The sequence below is a fragment of the Littorina saxatilis genome, linkage group LG15 (assembly GCF_037325665.1).
Source record: "Littorina saxatilis isolate snail1 linkage group LG15, US_GU_Lsax_2.0, whole genome shotgun sequence".
Lineage (NCBI taxonomy): Eukaryota > Metazoa > Mollusca > Gastropoda > Littorinimorpha > Littorinidae > Littorina > Littorina saxatilis.
The window spans coordinates 25475463-25502806 of record NC_090259.1 but is presented as its reverse complement, the minus strand read 5'-3'; the positions used below and the strand labels follow the sequence as shown (position 1 = coordinate 25502806).

General features: G+C 41.5%; 2 protein-coding genes across 2 annotated transcripts in view; one reads left to right on the top strand and one right to left on the bottom strand.

Annotated features, from left to right (window-relative positions):
• The window catches only part of LOC138948910 (monocarboxylate transporter 14-like), a 33585-nt gene extending 21420 nt beyond the window's left edge, over positions 1-12165 (bottom strand). The window contains exon 1 of the mRNA XM_070320543.1: positions 11882-12165. The gene's annotated coding sequence lies outside the window, so the exon portion shown is untranslated. The remainder of the gene's footprint in view (positions 1-11881) is intronic.
• A 7403-nt stretch (positions 12166-19568) lies between these two features.
• On the top strand, positions 19569-25531 carry LOC138948909 (uncharacterized protein C1orf131-like). Its single transcript, XM_070320542.1, has 5 exons — positions 19569-19727; positions 20279-20467; positions 22436-22504; positions 22814-22872; positions 25106-25531. Exons 1-5 carry the CDS (start codon positions 19614-19616, stop codon positions 25245-25247), a joined length of 573 nt encoding a protein of 190 aa, XP_070176643.1. The 5' UTR covers positions 19569-19613; the 3' UTR covers positions 25248-25531.
• Positions 25532-27344: the final 1813 nt, after the last annotated feature.

Below are 27344 nucleotides of genomic sequence, written 5' to 3'. Positions count from 1 at the left end.
CCCTTTTCGGCGCATATCCTACTTTTCACGGCCTATTGTTCCAAGTCACACGGGTATGTTGGTGGACATTTTTATCTATGCCTATACAATTTTGCCAGGAAAGACCCTTTTGTCAATCGTGGGATCTTTAACGTGTACACCCCAATGTACACCCCCAAATAGACTCTATAGTTCTGGGGACAGCAAAACAAAGTTAGCATAACAGCGGTGTGTGGACTTCTGATGTCAGCAGTATACGACAGGCCAACGGCTTCAGAACACGCTCAGGTTATCAGTTTAACCTGCCTAAAAACCGGCCTCAGACTTATATTAATGTTGGGTAAGCTGAAAATCTGGTCTCTGACCTAACATGACTCGGGTCAGCCAAGAAGGTCAAGGTCAACAAACAGCGTTTGAGTCTAAGGACTGGTTGATGACCTAAATCGTACAGCAGTCCCTGCAACTGATGTAGCCTACGGCCCCCGGCGTGAGCGGACATCTGACATGTACGGACACATTTGCTCGGCACGGAGTGTTTTCCTTCTATATTTCCCCCCCTTAAACGGACACCTGCAAAACGTGGACACTCATTTTCGGTCCCAACAGCAGGTCATACCTCCAATGTACGGACAGACCATCGTCAAATTTTCACCACAACAAAATCGATAACAGAGCAGTCCGGCTCTTGGTACAAAGATTACAGCCGCAATGGCGTGATAACTTGAGTGCCCGTGTACCCATCAGGAGGGGGGGTAGTTTTGGTCAGGAGTGGAGTAAGCTTACATGCGAAGATGCCAACATGAAACTGCACTGAGCTCTTTATTCTTGTCTGTTGGACGTAAACAACAGAAACCACAGTCGATAAAGGTCCTGAGCGAAAGAGAGTGAAAAACCGGCCACAGTTCTCAGCTTCGTAAGTCTGTGTGTAACCTCTTTCATTGACAAGATACTCTTGTTTCCCCTCAGCCTTGACTAGTGAGTCGGTTGCCTAATCTATGAACCCTTCAGTTGTCTTGCTTTGTCAAAAGTTACGACACAGTCAACTGGTTTTGCTCTGAGTGAACAGTATCCTTGGCGGATTATGACATTATTCAGTTATTCTGCAGAAAAACCAAAATGCTGGAGAAAAACTGTCTTTTCTGCAGCATTTCTGCATAATGTCATCTTTCGCCGAAGCAGTGGGTTTTTTTGCAGCAAAACATTTTACTGCAGTAAAATTGAAATCAAGAATGCTGCAGTAAAACGGTGCTGTTGTTTTACTGCAGAAAACCTGTTTTTATTTTTTCTGCAGCATTTTGTACTGGCTCTTGGCGGATTATGACATTATTCAGTTATTCTGGAGAAAAACCGAAATACTGGAGAAAAACTGTCTTTTCTGCAGCATTTCTGCATAATGTCATCTTTCGAAAACCCGTTGCTTCGGCGAAAGATGACATTATGCAGAAATGCTGCAGAAAAGACAGTTTTTCTCCAGCATTTCTGTTTTTCTGTAGAATAACTGAATAATGCCAAAATGCTGAAGAAAAAGTGTAAACAGTTTTTCTGCAGTAAAACAACATCTCCGTTTTACTGCAGCATTCTTGATTTCAATTTTACTGCAGTAAAACTGTTTTACTGCAGAAAAAAACGTTGCTCTCGCGAAAGATGACATTGATTATGCATAAATGCTGCAGAAAAGAACGATTTTTCTCCAGCATTTCTGTTTTTCTGCAGAATAACTGAATAAAGTCATCATCCGCCAAGGATAGAACAGTGCAGCTGGCCTCTCTGTCCACAGTCCCCAACAGTACATGGCTGGAGGGAGTGAGAGAGAGGTAGGGGGGGGGTGGAGGTGTAGCTGGCTAAACTCTGTGGGTGTCCGGTGTCACTGCATGTCAGCAGGAAGAGCATTGGAAAGAAATAGAGAGGTGTACTGTTCCACACAATTTCCAAGCATCAGTTGTCACGGCTTGGGGTAGGCATTAGTGAGGGAGAGTGGGAGCTGTGTTATGTACAGTGTATTTCCGACTGAAGAGTGAAAAGTCACTGCCATGCCACATGATCGGCATGCAGTCAATAAAGCCAGACAAGAAAAAAATAAATTACATGATTATGACATGCAGCTCTATCTGCTGCTATTTATTCAAACTGGTTTTCAAGCTTATTCTTGCAAAGCATCTGCACACGCTCCTCTGTGCTGTGTTTGTGTGGCTGCTTTCGTATGTCAGTGCATGGTGAGTGTGTTCACTACCTTGAGGATTTATTTTATCTCTTCTTTTCAACACTTTTCATACAAATCATTTTTACAGAACGTTTAAAGAAGTATTAGGAGTTTATTGTTATTGTTTAGTAGCCACAAGAAGTGATTAGCATAGACTCAATCCTGTTGTTTGTGTGTCTCTGTGTGAGTGTATGGGGGAGGGGGTGGTGTGGTCACCCCTCCCGTGACCGGACACCTGCAATGTACGGACAGTTTTGCTATGGCCCAAGGGTGTCCGTTCATGAGAGGGACTGCTGTACTATGAAAGGTCACATAATTATGTGGAAGACACCAGGTTTAGACGAGGAGTTAGTTGCGAGCGCGAACGTGTGTTGATGCTACCACTATTTCATTGTTGTTTTTGACGCTGGTGGGAGGTGGGTGGCGAATGGTGTTGGTGTGTGAGTATTTTATTCATGTGTGGGTGTGTGTGTGTGGGGGGGGGGGGTAAGTGTGTGCGTATGTGCTGACTGTGTGACAGTGGTCAGTGTACATAATAGTTCTAATGGTAAAAGTAGCACACAGTGTGTTCACTTATGTTCAAATAAACAGGGTGTGCTTCAAAGTGTCACAAAGTGTTAAAAATGGGTTGCGGAAATATGTTCATAACACTTTTCTTTTTTGAGGGCATTCACACCGGAACGCATACATGTGTGTGTGTGTGTGTGAGAGAGAGCGAGCGAGAGAGAGAGAGAGAGAGAGAGAGAGAGAGAGAGAGAGACTGCGAGAGAGAGAGACTGAGAGGGAGGGAGGGGGGAGGTTCGTGACTGATTCTGTCAACAAACAGGAACATGTATGTAAACTGACTCTTAACCGCTTGATGATCTAAATCATGCGATGAAAGATTATTTATGTGGGAAACGCAAGGCCCGATATCCTGACTGGTCATTTGTTGCGTAAGCCTGTTGGGATGATGCCAAATACACCAGTCTCAGTATTGTTTTTGACGTTAGCTAGATTTAGAGAGGCGAACAAAGCCCACCACTTTCGTTTCGCCATCTCATTTTCTCTTGCCCGCTCGGATGCGCGCGCACAACGAAACTCAACACTTGTAAATTTCGCGGTTTAGACGCCAGCAGAGAAATTCTGTTCGCAGAAGAAGCGCTGACAACACATGTGCGATTAATTTGCAACCCGAAGCTCTACTAAAAAAAATTTATAACTGTTCAAAGTGACTCACTGAGACAGTTCACAAATTAAAGGCACAGTAAGCCTCCCGTAAACCATTATAGATACTGTCAGGCTTTTACACACAGTACAAACACCCTTCCATTTGAACGCTCACCAAACGGGAACATCCTAGGTGCCCTACGTAAAGAGCGAGCAATTTTCAGAGAATTAATTTTGCGGAGAGAGTGTCAGAGACAATCGGACCGTGGTGCGTTTTGGCGCTAGACCTAACTTTGAAAATCTAAATAATAAATTGACAGCTTGTTACACAAACATTCTTAAATCATAAAAGAATTCTTTTTTCATCAAGACAAGATCAGTACAATTCGAAATTTTGAAATTTTGAAAAAAGAAAAGCCCGGAAGCAGGGTCACGCAAGGACGTGGTTCTCGTAGCAGACGACGGTTTATACCTATCGCCAGTTCCTCTGAACAGTCAAAAGCCATCGCTAGAGTTCTTGTGAGCCACAGCCGTTTGTTTCGTGCATAGTCAGAGGTACTTAATAACGTGCTATTGCAGATAAGCTCACAGCGAGTCGCATTCAAATTACTAACTGACGACTACATTGTGAAAAAGGGAAACTTAATCACACGGGTTCACGATGGCTCAGGGGTAAGATAAACCACGCAATAATAAATTCTTTGAAAATTGCTCGCTCTTTACGGAGGGCACCTAGGATGTTCCCGTTTGGTGAGCGTTCAAATGAAAGGGTGTTTGTACTGTGTGTAAAAGCCTGACATTAACTGTGATGGTTTACGGGAGGCTTACTGTGCCTTTAAGGTCTGCCCTATAAATATAAGTATTCTATTTATATTAGGCAAGAAATAGAACTCTAAAGTCGTGAAGCGTCAATCGGCTCCTGGTCGCCATCTTTGATTTTCCCCAGCCCAACTTAGGCAAATGTATGCTACAGTAATCCAGTGAAAGATAGAATTAAGCGTCCACTCCAGACCTTAAAAGTAGAAATATATGAACAGTTAAAGGTACTGAACTTGTCAAATCCAGGTGCACGGAGCCCCTGGGGCTTTTAGTCATACCTCAGGCAGCTATTCGTTAGAAGAACTACCAAGTTTTATTGATTTGCACCCAAAGAGTCAAGAACTGCGATTTTTTTACGAATTAATTTCGTACTCGGACCCGGCTGGTCTTGGCCTATTTTTGGATCTAAATTTAGATCAGGTAGATCACCACATCATGCACAAAAAGACACGTCACTAGCAAACTATGTCAGACGTCATCATGAGTTTGTGTAAAACAAAATGGAGGCCGGAATCACTCAGTTGAATCGAACTCCGACCAAACACCACGTAATAACTAGGTTAATTTATGCACTCGCGTGAACAAGAAACTGTCGAGCTTCACAGATGTCGTCGTTGGGTAGTGTTGGGTTTGTTTTACTACCATAGGAGGATTTTTGAACTGTAAATGCACTCAGCTGCAACAAAAACGCAAAACGAAGGCTGTGAGCTGCACTGTGCCTTTAAATAACAATTAGGTAACCTATATCCAATAAATGAAAGGTTTCCATACAGAAATAACCAAAACATAATTACAAAGTCAACGAAAGTAGATTCGTAGAATCGACCAAATCAACGAAAGTCGTTTGTGTTTTTGGTGTGAACTTCGTTTTGCCGCCAACCAGAAATGACGTGATGTAGCACTTCCTTATTTGGCACGAAACGAATGCGGTTGGTTGAAAAAAAAGCTGATGTAAATAAGCCTATTGGTGCGTGTGTGTTGTTTGGGTAGGGGGATGGCTGTAGATGTGTGAATCTAAACTTAGCAACACAAATTATTGCGACAGTTTTAGCACCACAACAAAAGCATTCATGCCCGTGTCCTTTCATTCAAACTTGCTACGCCTTTTAAGGCACCCATCTTGGCTATCTGGCACACTTTTCAAATAAACATTTACAGGGGTCACATGACAGCCGCTCAAAAAGGGTACCCCCACAGTGAGGATAATTTACGGGTCCAATTTACGTTCTGGACACTGCGGTGACCTTCTAAAAATAGTAACAGAACGCCGGGAATATCCGAAGATGCCCCACTCATAGTATAGTGCACCATACGAAGGAAGGGAGGTAAACGCTGAAAACCTGGAGAAGATGAGAAGATAAGGAAGAGTTACTTATAATGGTGAAATGAACACAAAAACCAAAATCGGTTCAGCGCTGCGCGCTGAGAGCACGTGTTGAAATATCTCATCGATGATATTGTGTCCGGGGTGTAGCTGAATACGGTGTCCAAATTTGAAAAAGATCCACCGAGAACTTTGGCGTTGTGATGTGGTGTAGCGGCTATGGTGTGTCGGTATGGGGGCCCGGGTAGCTGAGGTGGAACCAAAATAGCTGAGGTGGAACCAAAATCGGTTCAGCGCTGCGCGCTGAGAGCACGTGTTGAAATATCTCATCGATGAGGTTGTGTCCGGGGTCTCTCTGAATAAGCCCACCAAATTTGAAGCAGATCCATCGAGAACTTTGGCCGTGCATGGCGAATACACAAATACACAGATACACAGACACACACACAGGCACACACACAGACACAAGTCGTATATATATATAGAAATAGATATATAGATAACAGGTTGTTTTGTATAGCTGGCTTGCGTATTTCTTGTTTGATGGCATTCCTATTGATGCAGGTACTAGGTGTGACTGTCAATCGCGTGAACGGTCGAAAACCGCGGGAGGTTGTTGCGTCCATTTTGATGGGTACTACGAGTTAGGACAAACAGCGCAATGAGCCTAGCTATGGATTGCTTTGAAACGTTCAGGATGTTATGCCTATATACCAGACGTACTTCCCATAAAATTTGGGATCGTGTGTGTGTATGTGTGTGTGTTTGTGCGTGCGTGCGTGCGTGTGTGTGTGTGTGTGTGTGCGTGGTGTGTGTGTGTGTGTGTGTGTGTGTGTGTGTGCGTGCGTGGTGTGTAGTTTCAAACAAGCAGCTCGCGTTGTTACATGAGTACTTAGTGTTTACCAACGTGACCCAATTTAGTCCAACGGCAAATTGTTCTGTTGGGGTGCAAATAAGGGTGACATCATCCAAATCAGGGTAAAGAAAAATACACTTACTCATAATCTTCACATTATCATAAGCTAATACTAGACCGTGGTAAGTGTGTTTATCTTTCGTCATACAATGCAGACGACACAGACAAGTGCTTACTGAGAGGCAAAATCTGCCGACTGCGCAATCATACTTGACCTGAAACTGGGAGAGGCAGGGTTGCCTCACTTTGGTCAGTAACTGAGTAAACCTGTGAAACTGGCTTAAACTGGGGCCTCTCTAGTAAGTGCTGCATAATCAATTTTACAAGAATAGGTAAAACCAGGGGCGGATCAGATAAGCCCAGGGGGGGGGGGGGGGGTTACAACCTGGGGTCCAGGGGTCGGTAGAAGCTGAAGAATTTTAGCTATCTTATAAACAATTTGTGGCTTATCCGTGATTTTAAACATGATCAACTGGTGTCAGCAGCCACTCATGATTTCTTTTAAAGTTAGTATTAAATATTGGCAATTTATCTTCCATGATATCTGCTCCCGACATCATATAGTATGGTTAGAAGAAAGACATGTCGCATAGGAGTGGCAGTTAAACTGTACAAAAATTATACTGACAATTAACACTTCCCCCGGCTTTACAGACAGAAACAACAACATTATCAAACTTTAAAAAAAAATGTAAACAGCCGAGGGGGGGGGGGGGGGCGGAACCCCTGTAACCACCCCCCCCCCCACACCCCCCCCCCCTAATCCGCCCCTGAAAACTATACATGGTCCGGATTTATATTCGTTGCCGGCTGGCTGTTGCATAATTATCACCTTACTGAATTGATCCAAGATCAGTAACTGAACAAAAACAGACTTCTTTCATCAAGGTGTGAGTTGTTGTTTTGTGTGTGTGTGTTTGTTTTTGTGTGTGTGTGTTTTTGTGTTTTTGTTTTTTGGTGTCGACAATCGGCTAAACGCCTTATCTTTATTTCAGATTGCAGAAAACGTTTCCATCATTTCGGCAGACCTGCCTAACCTTTTTCACGGTTTGCAAGGAGTGACGATCTTTATACAGGACTCAATCATAATTGACAGAGAGAAACCAGTTCTGATAGAGTACGCTGTGAATGGGAAAACAATTTTTTGTTCAGAAATCAAATCCAGAATTTAACAAATGCAAGCACGTCCCGCTGGTTAGTCAGAGATTCAGCTGCGAAAAATAGGACGAAGCAAAAGTGAAAAACCACAAAGTTCATGAAGAATTTAGGTGTAAAGAGCCTACCTTATAGGCCGACTACGCATCACAGGAGGTTTACAGAGCGATGGAATCTTGTTACCCATCCATATCATAGTACATGTATCCGACTGATGAGACGGTCTCAACTGCACCTGACAACTCGCGGATTTAAACCCGGCTAAACTTACCAGCCAGGTCACTGAACCGCAAGGTCACGGTATGTTCAGAAGTTACAAAGGTCGGTGAACTTAAAGAGGAAACGATGTAGTTGCGAGGTAATCTGGCTGAACACAGATCGTGTTGTCATGTCTAAAAATAGAACGCCACCGTGCACGCACAAATGACACAAGAACAAAGCAGTTTGTCTGCATGCAACACACCACTCACACTTGCAGACTGTCACAAAGTAATCAATACCATCATATAATTATTGCTGCAGACTCTCGTAGTGAAGACGACGCCGCCTGGGCACAAGGCGAACTCGGACACTCAGAGGATGCTGTGTGCTGTGTGAAATCAATGACTGAAACTCTCCCCCGATAGCGGAGTATGGCTGCCTGAATGGCGGGGTGAAAACGGTCATACACGTCAAAACCCACTCGTGCAAAAACATGAGTAAACGTGGGAGTTTCAGCCCATGAACGAGGAAGAAGAAGAATCAATGAAAACTCGCCCTTTACTATTCTCCCAACATCACGAATTGAGGAATCTGTTGCAAAAGAACACCTTGACCTAGAGCTGACAAAATTCATTCTGGTTTCCGTGTAAGGCTCAAGATACAGCTTGGCAAAATCAGCGTGCAGCATGTTAGTAAAATCAATGACATCTCGCCTTATACTACTCACTAAAAATCAAAACACTTGCAGTGAAATATTTCGCGAAAGGGCCCTGTGAAGAGTAGACATCTGTTAACATTTGACAAGTCGAAGATACGATCACTTCCAAGTTAAAAGCAGCAGTGCAGCATCTGGGCTAAATCAAAGAAATCTCTTCTGTACGAAAAATCAAATCGCTTACAGTGAAACCTGTCACGAAAGGGCTCCGTGGCAAGTGCACATCTCTCACCATGAGACAAGTTGCACAGTAGTCAGTGTTGAGTCCAAAATACAGTTGAACCTTTGCCGATGTGTACAATCAGTTGAAATCGACTTTTCTGTTTGGTGCATTTTCCTTGGTGCACGTGCGTTTCTTCTTTTCAAGGAAATCGTCTGACAGTTCGTTACTCTAACACGTGATAGTCAGTAATCGACGGGTCTCTCCTCGTGTATGGAGCCAGTTTCGCTTGCTGACGTGATCATGTTAGGGAAGTATCATCTCCTCTGTGCTACAATTATTTCAACCCTTACCCTCTAGCTTAGTCAGCCCCTTCACAGTCATAACAAGAACATTGGTTGATTAAAATCAACATGGCCGAAGCGATGTTTTCATAAAAGAAGCGGTAGTGTACGGGCACATGTTGTATTTGGGTTACATGTGTTGCAGAGTATTTGAAAAAACGTAGGCATAAAAACATGCAAAGAAGAGTGATAAGTCCCTGTTGTGAATATAGTCAAGTGGATAAATTGATTACTTATGTATCACACTAGTTTTACTGCTACAACAGTCCCTCTCATGAACGGACACCCTAGGGCCAGTGCAAACCTGTCCGTACATTGCCGCGGATGGCCGGTCACAGGAGAGGCCCTCCCCCCCATCACACACACTGACGGACTGAGTGAGTCTAAATTGCTACTGGTGAACGAGCTCTTCTTGTACTAAAACAATATGGTCAAACTACTACAACGTATAACTGAAAGGAAAAAAAACTGTCCTGTAAAAATGACGTTAAATGAACGGTGTCAGAAAAAGAGAGGTAAAAGAAATCCTCAAATTCCTGAGGATACAGGCACCCCATGAAAGCAGCCACGAACACACACTTTGCAAAAATATTAATTGAAAACCTACATGTCGTACTTTCTTTTTTTCTGGCTTTACTGAATGCTTCAGGCAGTGACTTTTCCCTGTCCCTGTGTCCAGTTTCCTCTTTCGTCTCTCTTACCCCTCTCTTACCCACTTACCCACTCCCCCCCCCCCCCACCTTCCCCTCCCCAGCCACTCCCTTTACCCAGCCCGGACAGATACAGATAATTGTAATTATCAAGGGAAAATTAGTAATTTTCCCGGGAAAATTAGTAATTTTCCCGGAATAATTACTAACTTTCACCTGTTAATTACTAATTTTTAGTTTTGGCTCACTTCCTGACGGATTGCTAGTGCCAAAACTAAAAATTAGTAATTTTCCCGTGAAAATGAGTAACTAACAGATGAAAACAGTAACTGACAGCGTTAATTAGTAATTATCACGTGATAATGGGTAACCCCAGGTTTTGGCACTAGTAAGCCGTCATAGGGCTTACTAGTGCCCAAACCTCATAATTGTAATTATCAAGGGAAAATTTGTAATTTTCCCTTGATAATTACCATTTTCACATGTTAATTACTAATTTTCCCGGGAAAATTACTAACTTTCACCTGTTAATTACTGATTTTTAGTTTTGGCTCACTTCCTGACGGTTTGCTAGTGCCAAAACTAAAAATTAGTCATTTTCCCGTGAAAATTAGCAATTATCCCGTGAAAATGAGTAACTAACGAGTGAAAACAGTAACTGACAGCGTTAATTAGTAATTATCACATGATAATGGGTAACCCCAGGTTTTGGCACTAGTAAGCCGTCATACTTTCCTTGCAACTGGGAATCAAAATTGCACATTTTCAACAGTAACAAAATACTTCAGATATTCATTTACCATAGTGGTTCAGTGGAATAATCCCAAAGACATATATGCGTAGTAAATAAGTCTGACAGGGCTCTTTACTTTGAATACTTAAATTCAAACAAGCAATGATTACAACATCTGGAATACAAAGGAGAAGTGATATGAGAGATGTTGTATGGTGAACAATGACACTATAGTTCAGGAGAGGACTACAAGCAATGATTGTTGATAATTTCCGTTTGGTAATGCATGAACTCATGTCAAAAAAATACGGTACTTAGGCAGTCTGAGTCTCAGTGTTGTTATCATGTCATGTTGTATCACGCGTTTGGTGGAACACAAACATTTTGAGCGCCGCATAATCACGGGGGATAACCTGTCACAGGCCGAACAGAAGCCGAAGGCCGCTCATGACACGTGTGAAAAACTCATTCATAAAAACTGGAGACTAGGTTTCTGATCAAAACGAATGATTAATCTGCTGTATCATTCGCTTGTCGGAAAGACAATCGGCCTACGCGCATCTCTCAAATATGACCTTCTCTTGTCTACTGTCTCGGAAGATTTATTCTACTCCCAAATAGCACTTCTTTGCACCTCTTATGACTCCTTCGTACTCTAGAATCCCGTACCCATATCATATACGAGCTGATTTGGTGAAATAAAGCACATTTCTACTTGCAAAACCCATCGAACAGCCATTTCCGGTGCTCGATCGCCGACATTTTCAGCTTTGAAGGCTATTTACGGGCAAATATCAATCGCTCCCTGACTTTTTATGCATCGTGAAACAAATTTAGTCATCGCCGAATCAGTAGCTTACCTTAAATCCCGACATAAATCAAACAATATGTACCTAGAAAACAGACAAAACTTGCCTTCACACGTGTCATGAGCGGCCTTCGGCTTCTGTTCGGCCTTTGACCGGTTATCCCCCGTGAATAGTCAAGTGCTAACACGTGCGAACGTGTCACAAAGAAAGACTTGAAATGCGAAGATTGCTCAGCTTATTTGAAATGCTAATTTAAATCCGTATTTGAACAATGACAGCAGGCCTGCAACTGTATTGCATTACGCCTGTGAGTCATCTCTCTCTCTCATTCTCTCTCTCTCTCTCTCTCTCTCTCTCTCTCTCTCTCTCTCTCTCTCTCTCTCTCTCTCTCTCAAACACACACACACACACCACACACACACACACACATACACACACTGACGTGGGCATACGCACCGCACGCACGCACATGCATGTAGTGGTAGTACGCAATTAGTTGTGCATGCACACCACACACCGTCACACACACACCGTCACACACACACACACACTGGCACACACACACACACACACACCGTCACACACACACACAAACACACACACACCGTCACACACACACACACACACACACACCGTCACACACACACACACACTGACGTGGGCATGCGCACCGCACGCACGCACGTAGTATGTAATTAGTTAGCAGTGGTGTAAAAACTTTCCTTACCTCAGACGTGCACAGAGATGCCGGCCTTTTTCTGCTCTTTGTTTCAAGCGGACACTGAAGTAGATACGCTGCATTAACAGAAACCCTTTGTTTGAAAATAACGGCAACGTTCGGCCTTATGGCGGCATTTCCCAAAACCAAGTCTCTTTCCGTCGATCAGCTGGACGCGTGTGGTACTGGTGGAGGCAATCAGCTGACTGCGTGCGTCGAGGTCAAGTACACAACATGACGTCACAGACAGCACAAGCGCGCGTGTGTGGTGCGTTGTGTGTGTTTGGGTGTGTGCTGCCGAAACTAGTGAATCGGATGTTTCCTTCTTGAAAAGAGGAGAGCGTTCTGTTCGGATGTTTTTCTGTGTGTCAGTGTGTGTCTGTGTGTGTGTGTGTGTGTGTAGAGCGATTCAGAGTACACTATTGGACCGATCTTTATGACATTTTTCATGAGAGTTCCTGGGTATGATATCCTTAAAGTTTTTTCATTTGTTTGATAAATGACTTTGATAACGTCATATCCGGCATTTTGTAAAAGTTGAGGCGGCACTGTCACATCCTCATTTTTTAATAAAGTTGATTGAAATTTTGGCCAAGCAATATTCGATGAAGGCCGGACTTCGGTATTGCATTTCAGCTTGGTGGCTTAAAAACTAATTAATGACTTTGGTCATTACAAATCTGAAAATTGTAATTAAAATTGTTTTTATATAAAACGATCCAAAATTACGTTTATCTTATTCTTCATCATTATCTGATTCCAAAAACATATAAATATGTTATATTCGGATTAACAACAAGCTCTGAAAATTAAAAATATAAAAAATATGATTAAAATTAAATTTCCGAATTCGATTTAAAAACAATTTCATCTTATTCCTTGTCGGTTCCTGATTCCAAAACCATACAGATATGATATGTTTGGATTAAAAACACGTTCAGAACGTTAAAAAGAATAGAGATATAGAAAAGCGTGCTATCTTCCTCGGCGCAACCGCTACCGCGCTTTTCTGGATTGTCAATTTCACTGCCTTTGCGACGAGCGGTGGACAGACGATGCTACGAGTGTACGGTCTTGCAGAAATGCAGTGCGTTCAGTTTCATTCTGTGAGTTCGACTGAGCTTGACTAAATGTTGTATTTTCGCCTTACGCGACTTGTTTGTTTCTTGTTGTTCATTTGCTGACGAAGACAAAAGTCGAAACTAGTCCATGTTCATTTGCTGACGAAGACAAAAGTCGAAACTAGTCCATGTTCATTTGTTCTTGTTGCTGTTTTCTGGGGAATACACTTTTATTGTTATCTTGTCACGTTTGTACAGACAGGCCAGCATGTGCAGGGCACATGGTGGAAAACTATAAGTAACTCCCTGTTTGCTTGCTCAGTTTTTGGTTGAGCCGCGTAAAGAGACAAAATGAGAAAAACTTGACTTGATTAAAAAGACGGTGAGAACGAAGAAGTTTGTATTTATTTGTACTTCTGCGACGCTTGAGGTTTTAAACAAACAAAATGTTCGCCGGTCTTGATAAAATAAAAAAAATTAAACCCACAAAAGCTGCTGTACGTGGGCTTAGTCACGCCGAATAAACGGTTGCACCGACTGAAAGCCGCGGGACCGGTTGCATCGACTAAAAGCCGCGGGATCAGGACAAGCGAGGTGAATTTCACCACAAAATTACAAATCTCTTCTCTTAATTAGTAGATTATCACATAACTTTTGTTTACACTTTGAACTTAGGTATTGTAGCATCACATCATCGATTTTTTTCATTGATTGCATTTACGTGTGAATGTTGAACTGTGATTATTTACACTTGTTAAAGCGCATTTTTGTACATTTTGATTTTCAACCTTCACCACCAAAAATCAAGCTTTCGGACAAACCTACAGACAATTAAGATGTAATCAATGATTATTTATTGACCATTGGGTTAAATTTTATTAGCTAATGTTACATGGTTACTTCATATTTTACGGATATGTAAAGACACCAAACGTTTGACGGTTGCACACCACGGAAGAGCATGGTTGCACGTCGCGACAATATTTGATTGCCAGCGGTTGTGCACCATGGGACATTGTCCTTCTAAATTTGCCAGTAATATCAAGTTATATTTGGTGAATGTCTCAGCTCTTGTTTTGTTATGTTGTTATAGTCCCCCACCACCTTTATTGCCGATGTTCTGTGCGTTTTTGTACGATCCGATAACTCCAAATTTTGCTTCTCTGCAACCCCCAACCCCCACGATAGCGGGCTACCACCCCCCACCGATCCCGGCAGAGAGGTTGCAGAATGGAGATCTCTGGTATCACGACGGATAGCTATCTTGATGTTAGCGAAGAGATGGTGGAAGCTGTGGACGCTGTTCTTTCACAAGGGCAAGCTCAGACCATAGGTCCACCCACAAGGACATCAACACCATCAAAGCCGTCTGGGAGTTTAGGCAAGCGTCATCTGTGTCAAGAGTGTGGCAAAAGTTACAAATATGCTTCTGGTCTAACAGAACACAGGAGACAAGAACACGGCTTTCAAACGGGATCAAGATACACGTGCGGGGTATGTGATAAAGCTTTCATGAACATTACTGAATTTCACAGCCACTATATTGGTCATCAAGGCATAAAGCCACACAGATGCAAAAAATGCAACAAGTATTTCCAAAGCAAACGGAACCTCACACGCCACAATTGTAAGACAAAACCAAGACTTCTTGTCTGCAGCAAATGCGGCAAGAGTTTTGCTTGTGCCCGACTGCTGAGTCAGCACATGCATACCCATGACGAGAAACCCCAGTTGATTCATCACTGTCCGAATTTGATGCTGGTTCGTCCGTTTTGTTCTCGTCCGCTTTGCATTCGCCAGTTTTGCATTCGTCGGCTTTGCATTCTATTGTGATAGTTTCATTCTTATGGCCAACAATGTGGTATCCCTCTGCTACTGTCTTTGGAATTACTTCGAAGTCTTTTGAACAATATCTGAATACCCCGGCTTTATCGTCAAGCCGAAGAATGCGAAGCTTCACATTTTCAGTGGGGTGTAATGACAAAGCATGATCGATAGCGGTGATGAATTCTTCACATTTTTCAGAACAATACCAGCACATGAAGCAGGGCTGATTCGCATCCATGGTTTATGCAGTGGACAGGTGATTTCAGAGGCCGGACTCCATCTGCCATAGAAAATTAGAAATATCAGAGTGCGAGTACCATCCTAAAAAAAGTGCGTGTCTCCATGAAACTATTGGGACTGTACACTATCCGGGTCAAACCCACCTGTACAGTGGCCCTGTAACACGAGAAAATTACTCCCACGAGATTTTTACTCCAGAGTAAAAATTTCGTACGAAAATAATACTCCCTTTACGAAAAAAGCACTCCCCCATTACACGAGAAAATTACTCCCCACGACAGGTGAGTTCCGAGTTAACATTTCGTACACAAATGTTACTCCCCTGACGAATAAAAAAACGAATAAATTACTTCACCCTAACACGAGCAATTTAACTTCCCATGCCAGGTGTAGGAAATGTTTACTCCCTTGTTCCCTTGTTAGTCTTGGTGGTGGAAGGGGTGGAAGGAGGCTAGCGCGACATTCGTTTGCGCGAGATCACATATTGGCATTATCCCTTCGCCCGCATCCCATTTTCGCGTACGAGATTTTTACTGAAAGTAAAAAAAATGGGGAGTAAAAATTTCGTGGAGGGAGTAATTTTTTTGTGCCTTGGGGAGTTCTTTTCTCGTACGAAAGGTGTACTCGGAGTAAGAATTTTGTACGAAATGTTTACTCCGGAGTAAATTTTTCGTGGAGTAAAAATTCGTGTTACACCGGCAAAAGTATTGCACCACATAGCAAGAGAGGAAAGGTCTGACAATTTAGACACTTTTCAAACGGTCTTTTTAATACAATCAAGTATACTACAATCATGAATTTTTAACATAGTAAAGACGAAAGTCCCCTCTTTCTTGTGATACCAAATCTGTTAGCAAATGAAGAGTTCTTACATATCTAATTAGGACCGTTAAAATGTGAGGTAATTTCCCGATTCGTTCAAAGCAATTTTAGTCATTTCCGTTCTTCCCATTTGGTGCGATACTTTTGCTGGCCACTGTACACCATTACATGGCATGATGTTTGTTGTACAATGTTCAGAAGCGATTTTTCAGCCTTAAAGTAAACCTTTTCAACTTTCAATTACTTCCACGGCGCACAACCGATGACTACCGTGGCGCACAACCGGTCTGTACAAGGATTTTCCGTGGTGTGCAACCGTCAAACTGTTTAGTGTCCTTGCATATCCGTAAAATATGAAGTAACTATGTAACATTAGCTAATAAAATTTAACCCAATGGTCAATAAATAATCATTGATTACATTTTAATTGTCTGTAGCTTTGTCCGAAAGCTTGATTTTTAGTGGTGAAGGTTGAAAGTCAAAATTTACAAAAATGCGCTTGAACAAGTGTAAATAATCACAGTTCAACATTCCCACGTAAATGCAATCAATGAAAAAAATCGATGATGTGATGCTACAACACCTAAGTTCAAAGTGTAAACAAAAGTTATGTGATAATCTACTAATTAAGAGAAGAGATTTGTAATTTTGTGGAGAAACTCACCTCGCGTGTCCTGATCCCGCGGCTTTTAGTCGATGCAACCGATCCCGCGGCTTTCAGTCGGTGCAACCGTTTATACGGCGTGTTAGTAGCAAAGGCAGCTCAGTTCAGGCGCGATCGCGGCAGACTCCCTTATTTTTAAGGGAGGGAGAACTTGAGCTCCTGTCAGTCACTCCATTACACGCGTTCAGAATGTACGATATGCGTGTGCTCGATACGGTTAATTAAACACTTCCCTCGGCCTATGGAAACTTGACTCTGAGAGCCGAAGGCGCAGATCCTTTGCCCAGTCCAAAACAAGAGGCACATACAATACGCGCACTTGACTTGACTTGGCACAGAGATGTAGAATATATATCTCTGTGGGTAGAAGAAACGAAATAGGTGAACAAGAATAATCAGATATGTAATAGTTTTACTGCATTATAACAAACATTTGTGACCCTCCACCACGAAATGAGTCGCATGTCACCTCGCGCGGTTCTGCGCTAGGCTTAATATAAGTCCGGGGGGTGTCTGGTAACAGTGTGAGGGTCACCTTAGTCACAGGCTTATAACTCAAACAGTTGTCGCTCTTTTCTAAAACGGTTTTCACCACTGCATAGAGCATAACAAACTCTTTAGGAAAATGTACAAATATGAAAATCATGCAAAGGTGACATGCGACTCATCCCGTGGTGGAGGGTCACATTTAGTGTTAATGCTGCTACATTTAAATTAAAGCCATGGTTTTTTTTAAGGTGTGACGTCATTTTCTGTTTTTGTTTTTGTTTTTTTATCCGGGGTTGTAAGAATTTACATGACAAATACAGAAATGTGATCATGCAGGCGAGTTGCAATGATACAGGCAACACAGATTCCAGGCAGTTCGAGTTCATCATTGTCTGCTGTTGGTCTTTGAGCAGTCGCTGTTATTCAGAATAGTCCGGCGCCTGTGGGTGGACATGAATTGCGAAAGCTGTTCCGAGAAGGGTTTAAAAATATTTATCAATTTTAAAAGGAATATAAAAAGGAAAAACATCAATCTATATACAAGTAAAGGCTGTAGTTATCTGTCTGTCGTGAAAAAGGTCAATGTATTCAATGTTTTTCTTACACACTGGGTGTAAATCTTTCTTTCTTTATTTGGTGTTTAACGTCGTTTTCAACCGCTCACATCCCACGTGCAAAACGCAGTGATATGCACACGCCAGAATAGCGCGGTAGTGTATTGTGCTAAGCAGGAAAGCGCGCTTTTCTGTATTCTTGTTAACTTTCTGAGCTTGTTTTGAATACAACCTATCATATCTATATGTTTTTGGAATCAGGAAACGATAAAGAATAAGATGAAATCATTTTTGGATCCATTTCTTAAATTTTAATCGTAAGACTAATTAATCTATTTTCGTTAATTGTGATCACATTTTAAGAGTAAACATGACATATGTATGTATTTTTAGACTCAGAATGTCATGAAGAATACGATGCAATCAATTTTAAATCTGTTTGCGAAAAATCGATTTTAATGACAACTTTAATGAGCAAACTCATTAATTAATTTGTAAACCTCCAAGCTGAAATGCAATACCAAAGTCCGGGCGTCGTCGAAGATTACTTGACCAAAATTTCAACCAATTTGGTTTAAAAATGAGAGCGTGACAGTGCCGCCTCAACTTTTACGAAAAGCCGGATATGACGAAGAGCGGTTTAGTAGTTGCGCTGAGAAGGATAGCACGCTTTTCTGTACCTCTCTTCGTTTTAACTTTCTGAGCGTGTTTTTAATCCAAACATATCATATCTATATGTTTTTGGAATCAGGAACCGACAGGGAATAAGATGAAAGTGTTTTTAAATTGATTTCGACAATTTAATTTTGATAATAATTTTTATATTTTTAATTTTCAGAGCTTGTTTTTAATCCAAATATAACATATTTATATGTTTTTGGAATCAGACAATGATGGAGAATAAGATGAACGTAAATATGGATCGTTTTATATAGAAAAAAAAATTCAGATTTTTAATGACCAAAGTCATCAATTAATTTTTAAGCCACCAAGCTGAAATGCAATACCGAAGTCCGGGCTTCGTCGAAGATTACTTGACCAAAATTTCAACCAATTTGGTTTAAAAGTGAGAGCGTGACAGTGCCGCCTCAACTTTCACGAAAAACCGGATATGACGTCATCAAAGTCATTTATCAAAAAAATGAAAAATATGTCTGGGGATATCATACTCGGGAACTCTCATGTCAAATTTCATAAAGATCGGTCCAGTAGTTTAGTCTGAATCGCTCAACACACACACACACACACAGACACACACACAGACACACACACACACACACACCACGACCCTCGTCTCGATTCCCGCCTCTACGTTAAAACATTTAGTCAAAACTTGACTAAATGTAAAAACGGGCCTGGTTTGAGCAGTGACACAGGGAAATCTGTACATCAAGCCCGTACATACACATAGAGAAATTCTCTCCAGAGTCTTCGGAGTTGTCAGCGTTTGGAAACTTGATAGTCTGCTACCGACGGTGGGAAAGTTCTTGACCTGCAGCATGGCAGGTCAAAATAACACACTGGGACCGAAGCGGCGGTGGAGCTTAATTGATACCGACATGGTTACTGCACAAACGGCCAGTTAAGCCACACCTCCTTCTGGCGCGTGCTGTGACTGCGCCTAGACTGAGCTGCTTGGGTAATGGTGTTTTCGAGGCCGGGATGTGGCATGCATTACAAACGAGCTTTTTTTTCAACCAGCCCTCGCCCAGAGAGGAACTACTCGAATCAGATATATACATAAACGGACAATCACATAAAACAAAACAAAAAAGAAATAAATAGACAACGAAAATCATAGGAATATGTTTACGAATACTAAGCGTTATTATAATCTGAGACACATACAATTTTGCAACATTACTGAACATACATGCTCTTGAAAAAATGTGTTATCAAAACGCGGATTTTTTTTAAATAATGAAACACCAGACTTATTTTCAGATTTGTCCAAAGCATCAGTGTTTTAAAATATTTTTTTAAAAATCCGCGTTTTGATTAGAACACATTTGTTCAAGGGAGACCAGCACATGCAACAAAGAGGGTATACATGTAGAGTAGCTTCCCTTTGACTTAACCTAAAGATGGCGACCACGAAACATGTGGAAAGCAAAATTGACAACAATGGCAGAACAAGAGAAGTGGAGGTGTTCGTTTTTCACAATCCGGCAAAACGAAAAAAGGAAAGTAAGAAAGAAGTAAGTAATCGTCATCTCAGATACGAACTGAATCGTTACGAGCTAGGGCTGAGAAAGATGTAAGAAAGGTTCATTCACATGCTTGTGATAGGAATTTAGAACGATCATTTCATTTTTCGTTCAGCTGCCCACTGGTATACAATCCAAGGGCTAGTTCGTCCACTCTGCACAGATGATATATGACGCTCTTGTGTGTGTGTCCGTGTGTGTGTGTGTGTGTGTGTGTGTGTGTGTGTGTGTGTGTGTGTGTGTGTGTGTGTGAATCTGTAACTTAGTAAGTGAGAGAGGGAGTGCGTGTCACTGTGTGTGTTTGTGTGTGTGTGTGTGTGTGTGTGTGTGTGACAACTCTGTCAGTGTTTGCGTGTGTGTGTGTGTGTGTATGACACAAAGTCGGCCTCCCAGTCGAAAGAACGAGATCAATGGCAGCAGAAACATTTTTTATTCTGTTTTATTCTGACTACATGTATATAATGAGCTACTCTCTTATTTGTGTGCATGCAGTAAATTGATGTCACATTTTGCAAGTTTTTCTTAATGTGCTTCTTTATCAGGCAGGTCCATCCAAAGCAGCAAAGGCTGGGCAGCCCTCCAAAAATTCACAGAAGAAAGCAAAGTCTGAGAAATCTGATTTGACTCTGGAATCAGCTCGCCATGATGTCAGGAACCTCGGAATTACGGGCTTTGCAGGACGCACAAGAATTGAAGCGGAACTTGCTCAGTTGAAGAGCTTAGGGGCTATAGTGAGTTGTCTTTTTTTGTTTATAAATCAGATGTTACTTCTGTGTCATTTTGTTCGAAAGCGTTTCTCTGTTTAACCCTTACACTGGTGCAATTCTGTAACACATGTTACATAGCCACTGGTGAATTAACAGAGAGAAAAATAAAGAAAAACGGTCATATAGGTTTTCGCATCCATAGGAGGTAATCGGAACCGACCAAACAGACTGAGTCAGTAGCGCGACATATGTCGTGACAACCAGGTGACAGTGTACGTAAAGTGTCGCGACAACCAGCCTAAGGGTTAACACATGACGTGTATGTTAACAAAGGGCTTCAACTGGCTGTTTTTGTCTGTACAATCAGAGAGAGAGAGAGAGAGAGTGTGTGTGTGTGTGTGTGTACGTGTGCATGAGAGAGAGAGATAGAGTGTGTGTACATGTGCGAGAGAGAGTGTGTGTGTACGTGTGCTTGAGAGAGAGAGAGAGAGAGAGAGTGTGTACGTGAGAGAGAGTGTGTGTGTGCATGAGAGAGAGAGTGTGTGTGTGTGTGTGCGTGAGAGGGAGAGAGTGTGTGTGTGTCTACGTGTGTGTGTGCGTGAGAGAGAGAAAGGGAAGAGGTTGATTATGCATGCACAAAAAATAAGCCTTTTTGATGATTCATGTGACTGTTAGTTCAGCTGATGGGGTCTATGTTGACCAAAAGAGTGGGATTCCCTGTAGGTCGAGTTCCTGTAGGGGGATTCCCTGTATACAGGGATTCCCACAGGGTGGAGTATTTCAATAAAACTTGCAAACCATACTCGAATTTCTAAGAAATATCAAAAAAGATTGAAAAACATCAAATTCTACCGATGTCGCTAAGCATCACGTGACTTTCAGCGATATCAGCAAAACACGTCAAGTCAAGTCAAGTCAAGTCAAGTTTTATTCCAATAAAACCCCGTGAGGGTACATGGAAAATTAAAAAACACATTTCATTCAACACCAAATAAAAGGAACTAAAACAAAAAGAAATCAGACTATGTACAGAAAAGGGAGTTGAGGGGTGAGGGAGAGCAAAAACAATACAAGAAACAATTCAACAATAATAATAATAAATAATAATAATACTAATACTAATAATAATAAAACACTACAAGTGCAAAGTGATTACATACATTTCTTTACTATGGGAAATGGGGGGAAGGGAGAGGGGGGGGGGGGTGATGGGTGGGTTAACATAAGGACAAAAATACTATTACAAACAACACAAAACAGATAACGGAGTATAAAGCTAAAAGAGAATTAAATTTTACTCGCTTCTCAAACAGTCCATGACAAGTGTCATGAACTTTGCGAGTTTTAGCAATAAACTCTTTTTTGTAGTGGAAAAAAGCTCTCTGAATTTAACTGAATTGGGGCGGGCATAATAATAGCACCGTAACAACTGTTTTCTATAATTGGTAAAAAAAGGACATACAAAAATATAATGGAACTCGTCCCCAAGGTCACCTGATGAACATTTGTGACAGATTCTGTCTTGTCTGGGAATACCAAGAGTCCTACCTTTTTGTATAGGCAATTTATGATTCAGTGTTCTAAATTTTAAAACAGCGTTTGCTAAATTAACCGGCAGGATGGACAAGTACTTTTCAAACTCAAAATTCTCTTTATACATTCTATAATTATAATAAAACTCATTGTTATTTATTTCTGAATGCCAGGTTTGACCTAGACCCTGTGGTATTCCCTGTATACAGGGAATCCCCCTACAGGAGCTCCACCTACAGGGAATCCCACTCTTTTGGTCGACATAGACCCCATCAGCGTTAGTTCATGTCACAGAATGCTTACTTGCTATCGTTTAGGATGCATGTTTATGTAGTTGAGAGTGAAAAGTTATTCAATGCAGTATCTGTGTTTTAAGGGCAAAGCAAAGTCATTAGAAATTACCAAAGGTGAATCTCTTTTCTGTATTAATTGCCATTTTTGTGTCAATATTGTTTGTAGATTCCCAAAAACTGGGAAAGGAAGATGGACAAAAAGAAACGCAACGAAGAGTTCCAGAGGAGACGACAAGTAAGGAGCAGTGTATTTTCTTTGCTAATAAAAATTTCTTGACCTAACACGTTTGATGGTGCTGGTTTCAGCTCAGGATGTGCTTTGTTATTATATTGTGTAACGTAATGCATATTATGGTTTTCTAGTCAATACTGCATGTATCTTTCAATCAAAATTTCTTTACCATTCCTTTGTTGAAGTTTTCAATTGTCTGGTGTTAAATTGTCAAGTTAAAAGATGATTACCCGTTTAGTTAGATATTAATATTACTTCCACGAAACAGCATTTGTTTGACATAATAACGTTATCTCATTTCTTTTTTTTCAGGATCTGAAAGCAGGCATGAAGACCAAGAAAGTGGGAGACCCCAGCAAAAGTGGCTCAAGGTCATTTCTTTTTACATTTAGTCAAGTTTTGACTAAATGTTTTAACATAGAGGGGGAATCGAGACGAGGGTCGTGGTGTGTGTGTTTGTGTCTGTGCGTGTGTGTGTGTAGAGCGATTGGTCTGTGCGTTTGTGTGTGTAGAGTGATTCAGACCAAACTACTGGACCGATCTTTATGAAATTTGACATGAGAATTCGTGGGAATGATATCCCCGGACGTTTTTTTCTTTTTTTCGATAAATACTTTTGATGACGTCATATCCGGCTTTTTGTAAAAGTTGAGGTGGCACTGTCACACCCTCATTTTTCAATCAAATTGATTGACATTTTTGTAAAGCAATCTTCTACGAAGGCCGGACTTTGGTATTGCATTTCAGCTTGGTGGCTTAAAAATTAATTTGTGACTTCGGTCATTAAAAATCTGAAAATTGTAATTTTTATTTTTTTATATAAAACGATCCAAATTGATGTTCATCTTATTCTACATCATTTCCTGATTCAAAAAACATATAAATATGTTATATTTGGATTAAAAACAAGCTCTGAAAATTAAAAATATAAAAATTATGATCAAAATTAAATTTCCGAAATCGATTTAAAAACAATTTTATCTTATTCCTTGTCGGTTCCTGATTCCAAAAACATATAGATATGATATGTTTGGATTAAAAACACGCTCAGAAAGTTAAAACGAAGAGAGGTACAGAAAAGCGTGCTATGCAGCACAGCGAAACCACTACCGCGCTGAACAGGCTCGTCAGTTTCACTCCGTTATGCACAAGCGGCGGACTACGGTCATTGTGAAAAAATGCAGTGCGTTCAGTTTCATTCTGTGAGTTCCACAGCTTGACTAAATGTAGTAATTTCGCCTTACGCGACTTGTTTCTTCCTGTCTTCGATCAACTATTCTTTATGACTTCCCTTTTTTTCATTTTTTTTTTTTCCCCCTTTTTTCCTCCCTTCTAAGACCCTGTTGAGACGGGCGCAGTGGCAGGGTGGTAAGACGTCGGCCTCTTAATTGGAAGGTCGTGAGTTGGAACCGCGGCCGCCTGGTCGGTTAAGGGTGTGGATTTTTCCGATCTCCCAGGTCAACTTATGTGCAGACCTGCTTGTGCCTTATCCCCCTTCATGTGTACACGCAAGCACAAGACCCAGTGTGCACGAAAAAGATCCTGTGATCCATGTCAGAGTTCGGTGGGTTATAGAAACACGAAAATACCCAGCATGCTTCCCCCAAAATCGGCGTATGCTGCCTGAATGGCGGGGTAAAAACGGTCATACACGTTAAAAACCCACTCATGCAAAAAACATGAGTGAACATGGGAGTTACAGCCCATGAACGAAGAAGAAGAAGAATACCCTGTTGTCTCAGATATTGTCTTCACACCATCTGTAAAATTACCCCTATTTTAAAACCTACATTTTAAAAATTTTTGGAGGTCTTAAATAAAAGGGGGGTCCACTGTATTTCACTTGAAGGCAGCGGGCGGGGATGTAGCTCAGTCGGTAGCGCGCTGGATTTGTATCCAGTTGGCCGCTGTCAGCGTGAGTTCGTCCCCACGTTCGGCGAGAGATTTATTTCTCAGAGTCAACTTTGTGTGCAGACTCTCCTCGGTGTCCGAACACCCCGGTGTGTACACGCAAGCACAAGACCAAGTGCGCACGAAAAAGATCCTGTAATCCATGTCAGAGTTCGGTGGGTTATAGAAACACGAAAATACCCAGCATGCTTCCTCCGAAAGCGGCGTATGGCTGCCTAAATCTAGTAAATGGCGGGGAGTTTCAGCCCATGAACGAACAAACAAACAAACAAACTGAAGGCAGCTCAGTTGGTAGAGCACTGTTTGGGATCTGTGGGTCAGGGGTTTGAAACCCAGCCAGGCTGGGCACGGATTAAGTTTATGTGCAGACTCAGAGATGGTATCCATGTCCCACCCTTATGTTACCACTGTGGCACATGAAACACCTCAGTCTGTCATAATAAGCCTGGAGTCGAGGTGGCTGATTACAACTTAACACGCACACACCTGGGAAGCCGGACTCTGTTGCTGCTAGCTTTCCACTGGGAGGAAGCTACCCAAATTTCCCAGGGATAGGACAATAAAGTAATGAAAATGAAAAATATGAAGCAAGAGTTTAACCTTCTGGAATTTGTTTTTCTTTTTTTGTCTACATTTAATTTTTTGTTGTGGTTTAGTTTGATTTTATTCTGTTTTATTTATTTTTGTGCACAGGTTGCTGGCGGACAAGGAGAAGAAGAAGGGAGACGATGGAGTGTTTTTTGATGGTCAGGTGGGGACATACAAGGGCGGTGTGCAGTATATCAGTGCTGATGACATCAAAAAAGTCAGAAGCTCTGCCGGCAAAAAGCGATAGCAATATGTGTCAGTATGTTAGTGAGTGTACATGCATGGGAGGAAATGAATAAAAAGTGTGTGTATGTGTGTAAAATCTGTCAATTTATGTTGTGTGTGTGTGTGTGTAAAATCTGTCAGATTAAAATGTGTGCTATTAATTAAAGAACAAATTATGTGTGTGTTGTATAGCATGTTTTGTGTGTTCAAAGGCGTTTGAGAATGGAAAATATCTGTCTGTGCGCTTCCTATGTGTGTTTATGATTTTGAAATACTTTTGTTTGTAAATAAATGCATTGGAAGGACTTCAGGCGTTCTGTGATGGTGTTGTTGATTTCTGCTTGAAAATGGTATTTAGGTATAAGGATCATAGTCATTCATCATAATTGCCACACTTTTTTTATACATTAGTTCAATAATCTCTCTGTTAAATTGTGCCCCTTTGGGACAACTCTGGCAAGATTTGTCGAAACAATTAAAAGCACAGTTCCCTCCCCTATGCTATCACACACTATTCCTCGTCAGTCCTGGACATAATAGAGCTGAAGCCAAGATTTGCATGCTCCGATCGCACACTGAGTTCCGGAATCTAAAAATCGATTTTCGCAACTCTTCAAGTGCAATGTGAACGTTTTGAAAAGAATGGTAAAATGCATGTAAGAATGTTGCAGCATCGTGGTTACAAAGTTCTCGTAAAGACTGAACTGATAGGGTATCCTCATTTCCTTTGTTTATGTGAGAACGGGACAATTTATACACCAGATCGTTCAATTTTTCTGTACTTGTCAGTTTAGTATTATCTAATCAACATACCTCCAAATGCTGGGTTGTTTCTATCAACAATGACCAATTTTGACTGGAAGGATGATGCTAGAAAATCGAACTTGCCGTCACATTTCAAATAAATTGTTTTTTATGCTATCAGAGAGCCATTCTGATAAGCATGAGGGCCCCAAAGGGTTTAAAACCGTGATCGTGATTGGCGTTTTTTGACCTTTCTGTGACCGTGATTGCCGAAATTTCCATTTCTGTGATCGTGATGGGACTTTGCCCGTGATCCGTGATGAAAAAAAAATCAAGTCTCGTGATCGTGATCGTGATTTGTTTTCGTGATCGTGATGGGCATTATTGCAAAGCATTTTATTTTCAACGTACATTTTTCACAGCTGTATCACTCTATGATCCTCTGTTCGTCAAGGAGCCAACCCCGATTGAAGGGAAGCAACAACACATTCAGAAATATGATTTTGACAGCGATTGCTTCCCTTTAAAAGAACCAATCACACACTGACAAAAAGAGATCCAATCAGAAGGCAAATTGCAAAAGTCTTCCAAACTTCATCCAATGGAAGGGCTTCGTGCAAAAGTTTTGAGTGCATTCAGTCAAATTCGAATTCGAAGATCAAACATGGCGTGCAGCGGTACTGTCATCGAACTTCTGTTATATTTTGTGGATTCAAGCCAGACCAAAGCAGGCGGCGAGAATGCCTTCCTTGGTGGAAAGGTCAGGCTACGGGTCGGTCTTTCCGAAGACGAAATATCAAGGTATGTTGATCTATGTTGCTCTATGACTGTTCTGAATGTAGGAAAAGATCTTGAAATTTGTTCAAGATCTTTGAGTTTGAGTGAGATCATTGACATTGTCGACATTGCCACGTCCGGCTGTCACTCGCTCAGTGTGTCCTCGACTGGCTCGAGATCGAGTCTGCGTGTAGCCAAAACCGAAACTAGAAATGTGTTTTTCATCCCAGCAACGTGGACACGCTTGGCATAGATTCTAATTGTCGCTTCTTTGCATTAAGCTTGGATTTATATTAGCACCTGTAAACTTTAATATCAACAATGGGTTAAATTCAGAAACAATGGCGGGGAGACGTGCCAGTTTGGATCACTTGATCCTCATGTCAAAGACGATCAAAGTCATGTTCGTTGGGGATTTTGTCAGGCATGCTACTTTTCCGGTAATTAACGGAAATTCGATAAAGCCGTTTTCAAAATCCGGTAAAGTCAAATTTTTTCCGGTGAAGTTAAAAAATTTCGCAAAAACGATCCGTGTGAATATCGCGCAACGCGACCAGGCGCCGGTCTCAATGAAGCCAGCGCACAGTAGTGTTGTTTT

Coding starts and splice junctions, on each gene's coding strand:
- LOC138948909 (XM_070320542.1), top strand. CDS start 19,614: ATGGCGACCACGAAACATGTGGAAAGCAAAATTGACAACAATGGCAGA. Junction 19,728..20,278: donor AAAAGGAAAGTAAGAAAGAA/GTAAGTAATCGT, acceptor CTTCTTTATCAG/GCAGGTCCATCCAAAGCAGC. Junction 22,505..22,813: donor AGTTCCAGAGGAGACGACAA/GTAAGGAGCAGT, acceptor CTTTTTTTTCAG/GATCTGAAAGCAGGCATGAA.